General features: G+C 44.7%; 1 protein-coding gene across 1 annotated transcript in view; it reads right to left on the bottom strand.

The window, feature by feature from the left end:
• The window catches only part of CATSPER3 (cation channel sperm associated 3), a 36,443-nt gene that overhangs the window by 7,719 nt on the left and 9,660 nt on the right, over positions 1-19,064 (bottom strand). The window contains exons 3-4 of the mRNA XM_044454603.1: positions 12,280-12,519; positions 439-621 (exon numbers count right to left, since the gene is read on the bottom strand). Of these exons, the coding sequence (XP_044310538.1) occupies positions 439-621; positions 12,280-12,519 (423 nt within the window). The remainder of the gene's footprint in view (positions 1-438; positions 622-12,279; positions 12,520-19,064) is intronic.

The raw sequence follows: 19,064 nt of genomic DNA, 5'->3' as shown, positions 1-19,064 counted from the left end.
CAACTTGTTTGCTTGTTGCGCTAGCTTGTTAGGAAAGTAGAAGCAGTTGTAAAGCATGCAATAGCGATTGGAAGGCAAGGAGAAGGGAAAAAATTACTAAATCACTAATGAACCAAAATGCACCAATACCATCTCAACTCCCTTTCCCCCCATCTCAGTAGATAAATGGGTCCAGAGTGTAAAATTATTCAGCTGCCCCGAGAAGAAAAGGCTTAAAATGCAAAGGTACGTACACCTGTCCTCTTAGAGTCACGCAGGACTGCAGTACATTTCCTGATGTCTCTCCTTGCTGCACCCCCAAAATGGTGTCGATCCAACTTAATGTCACTGTTAGTTGAAAGCGTCAACATTTTTCCTTCTTGCTCCAAGTCAGGAATATTAGTTAACACAATTTATCTAACAGAAGTAGCCAAGGACTGAAACACTTGTGTACGTTACCGTTACTAAGCTGAAGAGAGTGAAGAAGGCAGCTGCTAAAGTGCCCCAGTTCTGAGGGTCTCCATTCTCAGGGTCTCTGTACAAACCGTGGCCCAAAATTGCAAAGATAAATATTAACAAGAACAACAAGACAAGCACATTGATGACGTTCTTCATAGTCTTGGCCAAAGCTGCCATCAGAATCTGGACAAAGAAGGAAGTGGGGCGGGGGAACAAAGCAAGTAGATATGAATTACATCTTCTGCGAAGCAAACTAAACTGAACTAAAACAACAGGGTAAGAAAGAAGAGTCGGAGATACACTTTTTCATCTCAAGGAGAGATGCATCTTAACAGAGAATGGCAGAATTCAATGGCAGAACATGCCAACATGGAGAAATGCAACAAACAGAACCTTCAGTCCACTGCAGGGAGCATTTCTGGATTGGAGAACTGATTCCACAGTACAAATGCAGATTCAGCATTACACCAGAATGCCCACTTCCATGGGGATGGGTTCCAAGCCCCCAGGGGATGCCTGAAACGGCAGATAATAGCAATCACTGCATTCGGCGGTTTAGGGGCACAAGACCCCTGCAAAAGTGGAAAAAACATGAGTATGTCTAGAGAAAAACCACAAATATCTCTTGAGTCTTCACACGCACTGAGAGACAAAACATGTGAGTGAGGCTGGCTAGTGCTGAGACAAAGAGCATGGCATTCCCAGACATGGGTTTCTCTAAAGATATTTGCCATTTTTCCACGTTTGTGGTGTCCTGCACCCCTAACCCATGTGAATGTGGAAGGCTGACAGTCAACATCATTTAAGTGAAACTGCAGTAACTGAGACAGTGGATATGGTGGTTCTGCTGTATTCATAGATTGCAGATGTTGCTTTTGTAGGGCTGGAGCCAGGATCTCCCTTCCAAAGCAGGTAGAGTTCTGCCTGTAGAAGGTCCCTTTGCCTGATATGTGAGGATCCTCCTTTCACTGTGCACAACTCAACCCCATTCAGCAGAATCTCCCAACTCTCTGACCTGGTTTGTTTGTTACCCATGCTGTGTAAGCTGGTCATGTGCCAGGAGGATTAGCATAATGACTCTAGGCAGTATTGCCTGCATGTGTCCAGGGTGGCTTGTTGTGGTGGTTACCAAGCCACCCAGAATTCATGGGCTGCTGTAGGGTTAACCACAGCGACAAGCCACCCTAGCTGGGTTCACACAGCACTACAATCCCTGCTGAGGGCAATTATGCTAATCCCCCAGCACATGTGATAGGGTACGTGTGTCCTGTAGTCTTCCTTATAGTATTTTCAGGAGGCTGAAGAGGCTTTTGTGGGAAGAAGGGGGCGCAGAAGTAATGCATGGTTGATCCAGCATTGTTAAATCTACATCCGACCTAAAGCTACTGGTTTGTTTGTTTGTTTGTTTGTTTGTTTAGAGTTTTTGTATGCCATCCCAACGCTTATAGCCTCGGGACGGCTCACATGGTTATATTTACATGACAGGCCAAATCAATGACATCCACACATGGACACTGTTGATACGTGAGGCTAAGTCCTTGCATTGTTTACATAATAATGGGTTCCCACCAGGGACAAAATGGAAAACACAGATGTGCATAGATTTACTGATGGAAGTAGTCCTTGGACAAGGCATGGGAAACTCCCAAACTGCAGATCTCCTTGATCAAATGTCTTCAAAGTGAAGACACAGAAATTCCTTAGCCATCAAAAGATATGGAGATGCATCTTATCCCAGCTTTGCACAAATCTATTAACCAGAAAGTGACACCTGAATAGACCAACACATGAAGTTTGGATGTGAAGTAAGAGACGGTACTGGCAATCACAGATGCTTGTTCTAAAAGAACCAGCATATTGTATAAGAATCCCTTTGGCATTTGCGTTTGGCATCTGCATGCTTTCCATAGTGAAAGGAAGGCAGCCAGCCTATTCTTTAGTCAGTCTCTGGGGTAATATAATACTCCGGCAGTGCAGGATTCTTCTGTAGTTTCAAGTTAATAGAAATGTTTGTGATCTTGGCCAAGATCCATGACCAACAGTCTGACTCAAGCGGTATTCCCAAGTCAGTATTCACATCAGCTCCTAAGAGAGTCTAGTGTACATTCTGATGTAATCTGCAGTACTTTATATGAGTTCATTCCATTTAGAGTTCTTACCCCGTGACCCTGTGCTTTGCCGTGCTTCCTCTAGGGGCATATTAAGCAGGAGCTGTCGTGGTGCAAAAGATCAACAAGACCAACATCTGCTGCACAATGCAGAGGACGGATGCATTAAGTCAACAGTACTGTAGTGGGCTGGATGTGGACATCGAGCTTCTCAAGAAGCAACTCCTTCCCTTTGGAGGGTGACAACTCTGGGTGGGACCAGGAATTTGGGTTAGGAAAAGAATCAGTGCAGCTTTACCACTGGGACTAAATAAGTAATGCTTGTGAAACTGACTTCCTGTCGTGCTGGAGAACAACTTCCGAGGGCAGGGTGGCAACCTGCATCTGAGAGAAATCATTCAATTTCTCTGAATCCGCAGAAATAGGGAAACCTCTTTGCCTTGCACAGAGATAAATTACCTGCCATGCATGCTAGGGTACACGGACTATTAGCTAACTCTTTCAGTGGGTTATTTAGGTCAGATGTTTGGCCTACAACCCCTTTCAGCCCTAGCTGTCATAGTCAATGATGAGGGCAAAACATCTGGAGGGCTACAAGTTGCCCACCCTGATTTAGTCCCTAGCCATACAGACTACATTGTAGGACGTGGACTGAACACAAAAAAAGCCACCTTGCTGAAGCTAAGCTGGTCTGGTCTGGCCAGTGTTGGATGCAGAGCCACTTGGGAACTCCATCTAACCACCCTGAGCTCAAGTAAATCTTCTCCAGAAAAGAGGGTTTTGAGCAGAGCAGAGCAGAGCAGAGCAGAGCAGAGCAGAGCAGAGCAGAGCAGAGCAGAGCAAGGAAGGAAGGAAGGAAGGAAGGAAGGAAGGAAGGAAGGAAGGAAGGAAGGAACACATCTGTTTCTAGGAGTGAGCTCTAGGAGAGGAACTGGAGGACTGAAGATCACAACCAGGCATATCTTGGAGTGTAGGAGCAGAGAGATAAGGAGACACCTGTCAGGTAACTTGGGCAGGGAGGAAATAGGGGAAAGAGATATCAGGAGGTGTGTCATATGGCCAGTGTGAGGAAAGACATAGATTATTTGGCCTTCAGAGTTTCTGAATTAAGGTAAAAGGGTTGAGGTGCTACAGAGAAGGCCGTAGTAGTCAACATGAGAGACTCTTCACCAATGGGATGGAAAGGAAGAGCCATATCGAAGGATACTGTGTATCCAACAGTGTTCTTCTGCCAGAAGAACTGAAGGGTCCCTCCAGAGCAGAGTTGGGGTTCTGCAAGGGGCTGAAAGGGGAAGAAGGAAGAGAGAACTCCACTTAAGTAATTGGATGTAGCCATTAGACCTGCAATGATGTACAGGGTGAAACAATATGAGTTGACAAAGGACTGAATACTGGGAGCAAAAATAAGAGAAAAGTGGGGCGCTGTTCAACATGTTGAGTGGAGATAGTATCAACAGATATGGAGGATGCAGTAGAAGAGGAAGATAGAGATTTGGACATACTGAATTTGAGCAGGTGCTGATTCATCCAAATGGATTTATCTAGATAGATGTCTGAAAAAGGACTGGGCAGAGGAAAGAATTCCTGAGGTAGAGAGGTAGAGATGGGTGTTGTCAACATACAGATGGTATTTAAAGCCGTGGGATGTGAAGGGATCACCAAGGTAGAATGAACACAGCAGGTGTGATTAACTTCTTTTAGCCAAAGACAGAAAATCTATTTCAAAGTCACTGTCAGAGGCCACTTCTCAGTGGTGGGCAGGGCTAAAAGCAAGGAGATGGGACCAAAAATATAAAAATAACATCATATTCTAGCTTAAATGCCCTGCATTTAAACCTTCCTGAATGGTGGGCAGACTGCATAGAAGCTTAAACCCAAAAGCAATCCATGCTTAGGAAAAGGGTCATGGCCACCTGAAGAACCCCTGAGGATCAGACTGGTATGCCAGGCATGCCAGATTTGATGTCCCGGCCTGAGCTTCTGCACCCCTGGTGTAGGAAAAGAAAGCAGAGGGCCAAGAATAAATCCCTGAAGAATCTCAAGAGAGGCAGGAAAATAACTTGCCACTGGGAACGCTACATGACCTAGTAAATAAATAAGAGAACAAGCTGAGCGTACTGCCCCAGGTATCTAAGTCATGGTCAAAGGGGAGAGGGTAACGGATGATGTCTGATACATCAGAGAAGTAAAGGAGAATGGCAGGGGCACTTCAGATTTGGCAGTGAGACCACAGGTGGTTTGGTGCGGTTGCCTTCAGTGAAATGCAGAGTGCAGGCTGCAGAAGAGATCAAAACAGGAGTTGGAAGAGAAAAGGTGAGCATAAATAAGCAGCATGTCCCAGGAGATGGGAGCAGCAGAATGAAGGGGAACTGGGCCAGAGCTGCAGAGGATGCATGGGTCTCATGGGTGGGGGGAGGGGTTAAGGACAGGGGAAACAGCATGTCTGAATACAGTAAGGAGGGTCAGGGGAGATGGACCAGTTCATTATGCTGAGGATTGGACAGAGAACCGATGGCAGGAAAGATGACGGCCAGTTATTTGGAGGCGACTGCAATTATTAAAAGCGTAGCTGCAGGTAAGCATGTTTCAAAAAGAATTTGGTGCCATAAAGTTTTGGGGTTTTAAGATGCGCTCTGGTGGCACTACTGTATGGCTTTTACTATTTAGGCTGCCTTCGGTCTCCTGCCAAGTTTGTTCTCTGCCTTCAGTCCTTTGGAAGAAAGTTAGGTAGAATTCCAATAAAATATATAAATATAGTTGTTGCAACTCCTGATAATGCTAACCTGGGAAAGCTGTGTGAGCCTTTTTATGTATTTGGTATGCATGTTCCAGGATACAGATCCATTTAACGATTGATACAAATAATCACGATGTCAAAACAAGTGTGTTGGCCCAGATAAATACCCCCAAAATACAGGGTGCTTCCTGATAGAAGGCTCCCAGCACTATCAGTCCAAAGACATTGTGCACTGTTCCAAGATCTTGCTCTTCTTAATGCATTTTTTATTAATGTAAGTGAAAACCGAGATGGAGCAGTGGAAAAACATGGGATGGTCAAAAGGAAAAACATCATTCCGTGAATAAGGAGGCAGGACAATAGCACTGTAAAACCTAATCTGCAAGCATCCACAGCCACATCTGGACTGAACTGCAGAAGGGGAGACTGCCTCACTAAATAGCAGCCCAGGCGGAAGCTGAGCTCTGGTTCAACCTTTGCAAAGTCTTTTGCCAGCAGACACGTGAAGACCTACACATCCCTAAGCACTAAGGAACATATATAAGGGAACTGTGGGGCTCTAAATGCTTGGTTAAAAGAGGGAGCCATTATAGCTTTTACTAGATAGAAAACTGATTCTGGAGCAAAGCCCAAGCCAAAAGCACAACCCAATGAACTGTATTTGAGCCCAGCTACAGACGTGCCAGGAAGCCTAGGCAATGCCACTTATCATTTCACCGCTTTAATCCTCAGTTGGTAAAATGAAATTAGCTGATACTTTATTCAAGAGGCTGTTGGAAGGACAAACAAAATGCCGACACCACAATCCAATCTAGTTAAAAGTGTTTAATCCCCTGGCCTTCAAGCCTTGCATTGGACTATGGCCAAGACATATACTATAGCACGACATGCACCACCCTTAAGGATAGTATCCTGCCTCAGGGGTGCTTAGTGTCTCTGCAGGAAGGGGTGGCCATACAGTGCACGTGTCCTGTTTTCCTCCCCGTCCCCGTTGGCGCTTGCACATAGCCATTAGGGGAAATGGTGATCCATGAGCTTCCTGCATCCCTCTCTAGTCACCCCTCCAAATGGTCATTCCTTGACTGGTTGGGAAAGGTGCTCTGGAGGTAAACATGAACTCCCCATTCCCCATAATGGCCTAGCATTTGGTACATACACGTGCGCTGAAAGGCAGAGCTAAAGCACTCCCTTACACCCCACAGAGACCTCTCTGTGCCAAAGCATCAACGCAGGGAAGGGTTTTACCTTAAAGTAGTACATAAAAAAAATAACAGTCCAAAAACACGGGGCTTAGCACTCTGCATGATCAAGCTCTTAACCGGGCTGTTAGAAAGGGACCTCAATATGAGGATGAAGAACAAGCCTATTTACACTCCCCAGCGTGAAATGTTTTTATAAAGCCATGTAACAGCAGCTCAGTCAATCAGGGCTTTAGGTACAATCTTTAAATGTCAGCCTCCCTTTAGGTGAAGCCAACGGGAGAGCTATAAAAACGCTGGTGGCAGCACCAGGCCAGCAAGCGCCCGTGCACGTTTCTGTGCGGTCACGTTGTTACGCGCGTCCACCTTTGCATCTTTCCATGCCTTCAACAGTCCACAGGCGTTCCTAGAGGTGTCTGCCAGTAAGAAGATGCTCTGCACCTCTGAAACTGGCAAACCATGTTGGAAAGGGCCCCAGTTCCTCTCCAGAACCGGCACTTTTCAGAACGTGGCATTCCAAGCATTTGTTTGCAAAGCAAAAAGCCAATGAATGGAGCCCCCATAATCAGCAACACTGCATCTAACAGAGGCACTCTTGTGTGGAATACAACAAGGAAATTATATCCTCAAGGTGGAAATTTATTGCACTGAAGTGGAAGGCAGAAAGTTGTAAAGAGGTTGTTGCTTTTTAATTAATAAAAGGGAACCATACTAAGAAGGTGTGATCTGTTTTTCAGGCTTGAATATAATTTCCCTGCTAAGGGGTAATTTAAGCTGCAATTAATAAAGTATAATGCACACGCAGATAGAAAAAACCTCCCACATCTTTGGGAAGGAGGGGGAGAGGGTTATTTATTTATTTAGGATTTTTCTAGGCCATCCAATCACTTCTGTCTCTGGACGGCTCACAACGATCTATAACTACAACAATAAATAATGGCATCTGTATCCTAAACAATAATAAATAGTAATAATAAATAATGAATTAGATATACCACAACTGAAATACATAAAATTAATTCATAAAATAAGTTCCATTAAAATAATTCTAATAATAATTTTAAAAAATATCATACAAATATTGGTTAAATAAAAGGGTTAGGGTTAGAACACGACATAGGGTTGTCACTAGAGCACAACATATGATTTTGAAAACATAGTTTCTCTCCTTAAAAACACAAGGGAGTTGTCGCACTGCGTTGGGCTGAAGGTCTATCCAGTCTTTGCCTTTGGTACAGTCAAAGGATTTTGGAGGAAGATGCAAGAGACCCTGACCCTGGTTGGATACTCTACTCCAAAGGGACTCTTTTAGTAACTGAGGGATTGCCAGTCTTGAGCATTCTGTAGCTCAAGGATTTCTATAGCTGACACGGCAATCTTTTCCATGTCTGCTCAGAATTAGCCCCCCTGGTTTCACTAGGGAATACTCTGTGGTAAGGATGCACAGAATTGCATCCTGCTAGTGCAATCATACACATGTCTAGTCTTGTAAGTCCTATAGAGTTTAATGGGGTCAAGAAAGTGTGTATGGAATTGCAGCTGAGTAGTGTGATATTTTTAAAACAAAATTAATTTATGCTCAAAGTGATTTAATTTTCTATGCTCAAGATTTGCATAAACAAAGTGGCGTTTCTCAATTATAAGTTGAACAAAGTGACTTCCACAGGTCAATTGCAAGCTGTATTAAATCATTTTGCTCTCTTTCCAATTTCTTATGGGGTATCCCTTTCTTCTCACAAATAGAAATGCTTGATTTTCCTTCAATAAATCGTGGGTTGTTTAATATTGGCCCACTTCTCAACCATTTTTCCAGAAACACAGGATAATTAGCATATAAAAACCTGCTGATAACTGAAGTCCAAGATCAAAAGTAGTGGATAAAGGCTCAAAAGTGATCATTACAAGAGCTTTGTGCCTATAAATGTCCCACTTCTGGTGAACTCCTGAGCCAATTAATAACAAGCGGAGTCTTAAGCTGAACCACCCCTGCACACATTCGCTCCCTACTGAAAGAAAACAAAACCTTCACTTGCCAGGAGAAAACCAACGGTCAACCCTCTTGTGTTATCATTTGTACACATGGGCAGATACCTAAATAGTGCTATGAACTAAGCACTGCAGCCCTTGTTCCTTCATGTTGGGCTCTGTTTAATGGAACAAATGATGGGGTTAACTGATCCATAGCCTTTTGGAGGGCCAGTGTGGTGTGGTGGTCGGCGAGATGCACTGGGACCCTGCAGATCTGGGTTCTAGTCCCCACTCAGCCACAAGGCTCTGTGGGTGACTTTGGACCAGTCAGAGACTCTCAGCCTGGCCGACTTCCCTGAGTTGCTCTGAGGTTGGGTGGAATGGAAGAGGAGGACTGTGCGAGCCACTGCAGGTCCCTTACGAAGAGGAAAGGAAGTGAGACATAAAGGTAACAATGGCTTTTTTAAAAAATGTGACACGGACCTTGATTAGCTTAGTCACTTGCTTTTCAAGGCAGTTGTCTGTTTCTAGAGCAAGTACTTAAAAACAACTGTGGGCACTACCTTAGAAGAGGCATTCCAATATCTTAGAAGAGACATTTCTACCGCATCTGAGGGAAAGCCTCTTCCCTCCTGCAACACGTGCACTCATCCACTAAGAGAATTTTAGCTTCAGAGGTACTTGCATATGCAAATATAGGTATACCTAATACAAATGTATATCAGTTGGGCAACCTGTACAATGGTTCTAGTGCAGCCCCAAGCACTCTGACAGAACAAATTACTACCAAATCGCAGTGACAAACAACTGAGGAGGCCGCACATGGGAAACGAGCAGCTTGTTTCCAAGCAAAATCTGTTTCTTTTACATTTCCAAGGCGTTTGCTGCAGGATTTCAGCACCAAGCAACCATGATTTTTGCTCCCACCCCACAATTCTGGTAGAGTGATGATAGCATGAGTGCAAAGATCTGGCAAGTGGAAAGCAAACCCTGAGCCACACAAGGTGGCTTGCTTGATTCCTCAACTAAAACTACTTTTCTCTGTAATAACCCAAACACAGCAGGAGGAAAAAGAGAGGAAGGCAAACAAATGATCCTGCATCTTGCATTAGGAAACCCTGGAATCCCCTCCGGATGCCTCTTGGAGCTGGCAAGGGCCACAGCAGCCCTGTATGCTTCACAGGTGCTGGAGCAAGTACTGGGAAAGGTCTCTGCCGTGAAGCCAGGGGTGGGTAGACAATGCTAGGCTAAATAGATCAGTGGCCTCACGCAGGATGTCCCTTGAATACAATTGCCGTCCTCCTCCCCGACTCTTGATAGCACATACTCAGCAAACACTACGGACCTCACGGTGCAAGAAAGCAGCAGTAAGTGGGGAGGTGGCCGATCAGCATGCTTTCTCAGCGCCATCACCTGTCAAGAGGACCTGAAGCCATGCTGCGATTGGCAACTATGTCAGAAGGAGCACTCCTGTCCCCCAAGGAAGACCGCAACATGTAGATCTGGTCCATGCATAACGGCAACCCAGACCATGAGTTGAACATGGGTTCAGCTTGGGCTGTCATTACAGATCATTTAATAATGGATTGCTACCCATGGGCAACCCAACGTTCACAGCGTAACAATGAACTATGATTTCTCTTCCTGGGTTGCTTGGGGTCAACAGCCCATAGTTAAAAAAGATCAGTGCAGGGTTTGCACATAACAATTCACAGTGCAGCACTAAGCAATACTCATTCCATACTCTGGGTTGTTACATGAGCACTAGACGATAGTATCTGCTGTACAGAACTTTTCCATGTGGGAGCACCATTCCTTCCAACATTGTCATGGGGTCTGTGAAGCGAGAAAGCAGCAGCATCTCCTAAAGGGCTGACAAGCTGGTTTTGGAGCTAAATGCCAGGCTCACACATACACACTGGCTCCCCTTCTGCTGCAACAAGCAGTTAATGTTCTTATTTCATTTGCTGTAACTGCTTTTTTTGTCAAGTGTTTTGGAAATCCCTGTGACTGAAAGGTGGTCTTTAAAAATTGTAAATTAATAAATCAGTTGAAAACAAACCAAGTCTTCAGTCCTGCGTAGTTAAGCATATGAATAAACAAATAAAATGTGATTTTTTGACTCTAAAAAGGTGAATGCAAGTTAATACTTTTCAATATGAAAGCACTCCAAATGCTTAAAATGATACAAACAAAGAACTTTGAAACAGTCTAAAAATGTTGGATATTTTCCTTCATTGCAGTCCAGAGGAAATTTTGTAAGACACAGTCGCATACAATAGTGTCCTTCTGCTGCTGCAACAGAGACTGCCGGGCAAAGGGATTTTCTTTCCCCCTACAACTCCCCCCCCCCAAATCCCCTCCAGAGGGAAGTTCTTGGCACTGGATTCCAAATGGGTGGGCAGAAGAGCGTGGAAGGTCCCTCTCTCCCTGCCCTCTGCCCCCTCTTGCCCGTTCAGCAGGGTCTCCTGATGCTCAGTAAAGCATTTTCACAGAGCTGGGGCAGCTGTTCCTGGAAGAAGAGAAGGATTCCCCTTCTTGATCAGGGGACTTGATCAAGCTTCCGTCTGGACCTTTGTCATGATATCCTTATCATGATTTCAATATTCAACAATCAAGTTCAGTATCAGAGAAATCATGACCACAAAACAAATTATTAAGCTCATATTCTGCTGAATTAGCCCAAGGGCTCTCTAAACAGATTACAATAAATTAAAACCGAATATATCAATAAAAACAATCAAATAAAACACCTAACAATATCTAGGAGGAAAGAACAGTGTACCGCTGTGGGATAATAATGTCAAACGGTGTAGATTAAAAGAGCAATACTATAAAATCACCTTTGAATAACATTAAAAGAGACGTGAAAAAGCCAAACGCCCAGAAGTATTCCCTGATGTTGACATCAGAGGTCAGCACTGAGTCAGCGCAAATGCTGCAGCCGCGCTCTGCCGACAGCGCCGTGATGCCGAGCGAGGTTCCCAGGGTGGGACTGAACTTCCGAGGGGGCACACACAGCACCACCTTTCTTTGCTTCCCTACTGTGGAAACTTGGGGACAGTCCAAATCTATAGAAACAGCACATGCTTCCGCACCAGGTTTGCAACGCTGTTCTTTCTCTACCACAGAAAATTGACGTGGTAGGGGGACGATAGGCTAAAATCTGTGCTAATTCTCTGAATATAAAAAGGAGGGGGGTTTTTTTGGGGGGTGGCTCCAATATCAGCGGGGCTATATAACCACTCAGGAGTTTATTCAGGTTCGCCTGGCACCGACGTTATATGCTTTTTGGCACCAGATCAAGACCTTTTTATTTACCCAAAATTTTAATGTTTATTTTAATTATGCTTTTATTGATATCCTCAGTCTTGTTTTATCTTGAGACTGATTGATGTATTTATTAGGTATTTATTATACTGTAAGCTGTCCAGAGACAAACCATATTGGAAGGGATAAAAATATCCTAATAATCAATCAATCAATAATATTCATGGTGCTGACCCTATTTTGGGATTAGTGTGCAAAGCCATGGGTAGGTCCTTTAAAGCCCAGAGCAGATGCACAGCCCTGCTGACTTTGGGGCCACCAGCCTCCATCAGCTTCTACATCAGGGGAGTGTTCATACCTATGAAACCCACTGGGAATCTAAGTGGTTCAGGCCAGGAGAGGCTCTGCCATGTGCTATGTCTGGACATTTGAATCCCCTTTTGAATAACAGAGAATGAAACTAATCCTGAATGGGCAAGGGAAGACACAGAAAGTGGTGTTCAGCAGAGATGAGCTATTAATTCAGAGGAAGGAAACTAAGGAAGTGACATCCACTTACTGTCATGCCTGGACTGTAGTAGATCAGTTTGAGAACCCGGAATGCCTGGAAGCCTTTCAGCACAGTGGCCACATGGTGCATTTTGGGGTTGCTTCTGTCGATGGTGTATGGGAGGTAAGCAATGAGGAGGACAGCAAAATCATACTGTTTATAACCATCCTTCCAGTAATTTATGGGGTCCAGATAAAGGTTCATCAGAAACTCTGCTGAATAGATGGCCAGAATAATCAGATCCGATACCTGAAAAGAAAACAAAATGCATGCAAAGGGTAATGCTTTATTTGGGGTTTGAGTTACGAAGGAACATTCCTTTGCTGCTAAAAACTACCAGGATTAATTAGACAAGGGGTGAGGACTGCGTGGCTCTCCAAATGTAGATGGACGGCAACTCACATCGGCCCTAGACAGCAGAGCTAACACAGATCTGATGGGGGTGCAGCTGCAGTCCAGTGAGAGACTACCCCATCCCCGGGGAAGGCCACGGGCTCTTGGCTGCAAAATAAGGGACTTCCAAAACTATGTCAAGATTCCTTATCCAATACTGCCAGATTTTTCAACATTTCCCAAAAACAGTGTCTATTTTTTCAGATATTTAGGCTTCCTCTTCTTGATGCACGTTACAATGATCAAAGTATTTTCTTTTTACTGCCCTTTATCCAAAAGGTCTGCTTATTCGAGGCTGCCTTGGTAGGGCCAGGATCCCTTTATAGGATGTTAATTTCTTTGGAGGAAAGGAACATCCTCAGTGATGTGGTCAATTAGATGGAAAGGATGGAGGCAAGCGTGGATTAGCCCAACAGGCATTGATTTTCCCAGTCAGTGGATTGTGGAAATTGAGTGAAACTGGGATATTTAATAAGGCACCAACATTTTGCTTGCTTGCTTGCTTGATTGATTTTATTCTATGTGGCCCAAAAGTCAAAGCTTTCTGGGTAGTCTTCAACAATCAATCAAATACAAAAAATACAATAACAATACAAATACAATAAAACACAGGATAAAATCTCAGTGTGCAAGTTTTAAACAGCTAAAACTTCTAATATGCAAAGATACAACACAGTTTAACATCCAAAATATTTCCATAGATGTAATTAAAACAGCAGATATAACCCATCATATGCCATTAAATGCCTGGAAATAGTGGGCAGTTTTGATCTGACACCAAAAAAGCTGATAATGTTGGCACCAGGCTGGCTTCAACAGGGAGACTGTTCCATAATTGGGGACAGCAGTGAAAAGTCCCTTCTCCTTGTTGCCTCTTTCTGGGCCTCTCTTGGAGGTACCAATCAGAGGAAGTCTCCAGATGTACACAGGGGTTGGGTAGGCTGCAGTTAGGAGAGGTATTCCAGAAGATGCTGAGGTCCCAAACCTTGTACGGCTTTATTTGTTGAAACCAACACCAGCATATAGGCAGCCAGTGCAAGTGGGCCAGAATTTGTGTTATACTTTTGGACCTTCTGGTCCCACTCATTAATCTGACAACTGCATTTTGCAAAAGCCTGAACAGATTTCAAGGACAGCTCTGCATAGAGAACGATGTGGTTTAGAGATCACCAGAGCACATTGTACTGAAATGAGGCTATCCCTGTCCAGGTAGGGGCATAGCTGGGTAACCAGCCAAATCTGGGCCTCAGGTGACATAGATGGATCAGGGGACACCCCCCCCCCCCCAACTGCATATGAGAGATTTCACAGCCAAGCATCTGCAAGGACTTCTTGTGAAGGATACTGGGTATCAGTCCCTTTTGGAGAACATACATTTAATTTTCATGGCATGGTCAACACACATATGACCCAAAGTTTTTGGGTGTTGTTTTATGTGTGGTGTGTGGTGTAGTGTGTTTTGTGGTGTTATGTTGTGTTGTGTTTTGAAGTGATTTTCAGAAACTTACCCAGTGTGAAACAGTAGCAGGTCTTCAAGAAATCCAGAGCAACAAAAACAACCAAAGCAAATCAAACATAATTTGACAGACAACAACCGTATGGAGTCATCTAGTGGAAGAACCATCACCCAGTGCAGCCCAGAATGATAGCTCTGCCCTCTTAATTTGATGTCTCATCTGCTCTATAAGTCATTTAAAGGCTCTATCCCATTAAATTCCAAAGCTCTCCAATACCACAAGCCTCTAAGGATAGTGGCCAAGGCCCAGCAGTGCTCGGATAGTTGAATGGAGGACCATATCTAGCCTGCAGCTTTCCTGTCCTCATACTCCTATTTCAGTACCTGCCCATCACATCCAATCTTAGGCAGAACTGTGCTGTAAGCAAATATTTTCACCACAAAAAGTGCATGAAATGCTGCTCACCCCCACTCAAAGATTCCTCATTATGGGTACATTGGAAGCTGCTCCCAGCCATTTCTCTGCTGCTTCTCAACTGGCAACATTTCATTGTCTTTCAATGCATGACTCCAGGATATCAGGGAACCAGCCTTCCCCAACCTGGTGACCTGGCTTTGACCTACAGCTCCCATAATACCTGACCCTTGGCCAGATTGCCTGGGGCTGGTGGAAGTTGTGCAAATATCTAGAAGGAAGCAAGTTGAGGAAAGCCTGCTTGAGTAGGATGAAAATATGACATTGTGTGGCTAGATTTATCTATTTATTTATAAACTTATATACCACAACCTATAGCCCAATCCAGGGCTCCCTGGGCAGTGTACAATATGTTAAAAATCAGTAATACAAAAAAGTCCATAAAATACCACATTACAATAAAAATAAATATAGCAGTTTAAAATCAATGAAAAATCCATAAAAATATAAACAATATAAAATATAAATGTTAAATGTTAAATGTATTAATTGTTAAAATATCTAGAAAATAAGACAGTCTTTACCTGATGCCACCTTTGAGGAGCCCATTCCAAAGAAGTGGTGCAACCACCGAGAAGGCCCTTCTTCTATTTGTCATCCCCCTTCTATTTGTCATCCCCAGCTTGGAAGATGGCACTTTAATAAAGGCCTCTGATTCATAGCTTAAAGAATGTGTAGGTAAATAAAGGGAAAGGCTTCAGGTATCCCAGTCCCAATCCATTTAGCAATTGTGATAGCAATCTGATGCCACAAAGTCAGTTCAGAATGAGGTGATGCTTCCTACCCTCATTCAGAACAGGTGAACATATACATCCCTCTTCACAGCTTCCACCTTCATCACTTTTCACACTTTACAAACATGACTGAAAAATCAGAAGTCATATTAGCTCAACCCTAAGCTTATATTTAACTGGCATCAACTATATATATTATTCCTGTTGTTATTCTGAAGATAGTTCAGTGTTCTGCCTCTGGTTCCTGAGCAACATAAGAAGCAATTTTAATAAGTTAATACAATTCTGAGAAGTCAGGAAGCACTACTTCAAACAGTTATGTAAGTTATTTATCTCTGAAATACTTAACTTACATACCGTATTTTTCGCTCTATAAGACGCACTTTTTCCCCCTCAAAAGTAAGGGGAAATGTCTGTGCGTCTTATAGAGCAAATGCGTGTGTGCCCGACGCCCGGGACGCTGCCAGCCGCCTGCACCACGTGGCACCACCTGGCTGGCACGCGCTCAGCATGCCCTGCTCCGCCCCCACCCCCCGGCACAGGTGAGAGCTGTGCCGCTCAGGGAGAGAGGTGTGGAGGAGGAGGAGCCGCGGCCTTTAACCCACCGGCCGCACAGAGAGTACGGAGAGACGGACTGCTCACCCCCACCGCCTGGGAAGACCTGCCGCTGCTGCTGCGCCGCCCGGAAAACCATCGCCGGCACGCTGCCGGCCGCCTGCAGCACATGGCACCACCTGGCCGGCACGCACTCGGCACGCCCTGCTCCGCCCCCCCCCCTCTGGTGCAGGTGAGAACTGTGCCGTTCAGGGGGAGAGGTGTGGAGGAGGAGGAGCCGCGGGCTTTAACCCACCAGCTGCACGGAGAGACAGACTGCTCACCCCCACTGCCTGGGAAGACCTGCCGCCACTGCCGCCGCTGCACCGCCCAGAAGACCACCACCGGCACGCTGCTGGCCCCATGTGGCACCACCTGGCCAGCACGCGCTCGGCGCGCCCTGCTCTGCGCCCCTCCTCTGGCGCAGGTGAGAGCTATTAATCACAGGTTGGTGTGTGTTTTCAAATGGCAACCCGTCTTTTAATGAAGCCCATGGGGAAGTGATGGGGAATGTGCCTGTGATTATCAGGAAGCTCTCCATGGATCAGTTATCTGTTGGTTGATCAGACACATTTTTTTTAGGATCAGTGGATATTTGAACAGCATTACCTTCATGTATGAAGTTTATTCATCAAAGGCTACTTAGTCCGCTGTGTGTTTGATTTACCGTACAGTATCTCATTTTTTGTCAGAAGTTTTTTTCTATTATTTACTAGTAGGGCAGCGTAGACATTACTGGTTTTTTTAGATTTGTTATTGAATTGTCTGCAGCAGCTCTTGTATAACTGGTGTAGATTGTGGATTCCTTCAATAATTCCACTACTAAGAAAGGGATGTCAGTGATTGTGAGCAACAGAGCTTCATAAATTCTGACTCTAGTGGTGATGAGTTCTATGGGTTCAACGAAAACTAGAAGAGTACTCGAACTTTAAAGTCTCTCTTTTGTTAATGACAGTGATGATGGTTCTTAATGCCACTGTTGAATGCTGTTCACTTTATAAGGTTGAAATATGGTATTACTGTATTCTGTTATAGTTTATTAAATAGTTTAGTAAACCATTTGATTCAGAATATTTTTTTCTTGTTTTCCTCCTCTAAAAACTAGGTGCGTCTTATGGTCAGGTGCGTCTTATAGAGCGAAAAATATGGTAATTTGAGTTATGTACATGTATCTATATATCTATCATAATTGTTGCTAGTTGCAAAGTCATGTCTGACACATTGCGACCCCATGGACAACACTCCTCCAGGCCTTCCTGTCCTCCACCATCCCCCGGAGTCCACTTAAGCTCACGCCAACTGCTTCAGTGACTCCATCTAGCCACCTCATTCTCTGCCGTCCCCTTCTTCTTTTGCCGTCAATTGTTCTCAGCATCAGGCTCTTCTCCAGTGGAAGTCCTTCCTTCTCATCAGGTGGCCAAATTATTTGAGTTTCATCTTCAGGATCTGGTCTTCTAAAGAGCAGTCAGGGTTGATCTTCTCTAGGTCTGACCGGTTTGATCGCCTTGCAGTCCGAGGAATCTCCTCCAGCACCACAATTCAAAGGCCTCAATTCTTTGGTGCTCAGCTTTCCTTATGGTCCAACTTTGACAGCCATACATTGCAAAAATACATAACTGATGTAACCATTTATATCTCAAGAGTTGATGAAACCTCTGACACCAGTTGGCTGAGCTGGGGTAGGTACTTCTGTAGCAGAGGCACTGACAGAAAGTGCTCCAAAAGTGAGTAATGATCAAAGCAGGGGGAATGGACAGGGAAGTTTCCTGCCCTGGGGACAAGGGCACCAGAAGTGTTGCCATGCAAAGGCCCTGTGAGAAATGCAGGGAGTGCCCTGGAAGACTGGGAGAAACAGACATGCAAGCCACTAAACAGGCAACTTTCTTTCGGGGAGTAACATGGGTTGGTGAGTGAACAATGAGCATGGCCCAATGTTTCATTTTTCAGGGAACTGTTTGCAAGGGAATAAAGAGATAGCAGCTTGGGCAAGAGCAAAATCTCGTGCTTCCTAGAGGAGTGGGAAGAGGCCCCAGAATGCCATAATCAGGACAGAACAACGAGGGGCAAGAACCCTGAAGAAACATAGGAGTACCTGCTGGCATCCCATTGTGCCTACGGGCTGGCAAGAATGACCACATGTGCAACGGGACTTTTGCACTTTCAGAAACAACCCAAAATGAATAGAAACGCTAATTTCAGGAATGGGGCAGAGCACTGGAGCTTTCCTAGCCCCACCTGGAGGTGTCAGGGACTGAAACCAGGATGTTCTGCGTGCAACCCAAGTGCATATACCAGTGAACCATGGCAGACTAGAGGGAAGATTGAGAAACGGGAATTGCTAGAAGTTCTTGTCTGAAAATCTGGAAGGCACGAGGCTGGACTAGACTGTGGCCAAAGAAGCAAGAACTAAGGAAAGAGACCCAAGGATGAACACAGGAGGACCTGAAGAAAATGTCGGCCTGGGCTGTGCATTATGGGCAGGAAGGCTGTGAACATACAAGGAGGCTCTGGGAATCTGGAAGGGGGCGGCAAAAGTGCGCTAAGTCCAAAGTCCAGACTATGCCAAGAGACCTTCAGCTTTCCAGCAGTGTGACCGTCAGCCCCTATGGAGAGCCAATGCAACAGCAAGTAAACAGAGGGGTGACATTGACTTTCACACATTGATTTGAACTCATTCTCCAGTTCATTGGCTACAGCTACCCAGCAGGATGGGCTTAAAGGACTTTCCAGACTTTATCTTGGTCTTTCTCAGAGTGGCCTTCACTGCCACACCTTCACAGAGAACAGTGTTACTGGGTGGCATATAAATGCTGCCAACCAACCAACCAACCATTCAGTCAAAAAAGCAAGCAAGGAAACAAACAAACAAGTCAGGTTGCAGTAATGAGTTAAATTTTGATGTTTATTGTCACACTAGATCTCCTGGTATGGAGAATGCATCCTATTCTGGATCACAGATTAGTATTGCTTTGCAGCCTAAGTCTGGATCAGAAGACCGTGTGCACATCAGATGATTATACAGCTTTATTATGTATGCAGCTAAAATATTGCAATTGGTTGTAATGTTTGAAAGAACACACGCAATGAGTTAAGAAATGAACAGCTGTTTCCTGAGTCCCAGGCTAAGCATGACAAGGATATC

Source organism: Varanus komodoensis, unplaced genomic scaffold (genome assembly GCF_004798865.1).
Source record: "Varanus komodoensis strain SLA01 unplaced genomic scaffold, ASM479886v1 scaffold7_3, whole genome shotgun sequence".
NCBI lineage: Eukaryota > Metazoa > Chordata > Lepidosauria > Squamata > Varanidae > Varanus > Varanus komodoensis.
This window is presented reverse-complemented; position numbering and strand designations above follow the sequence as displayed.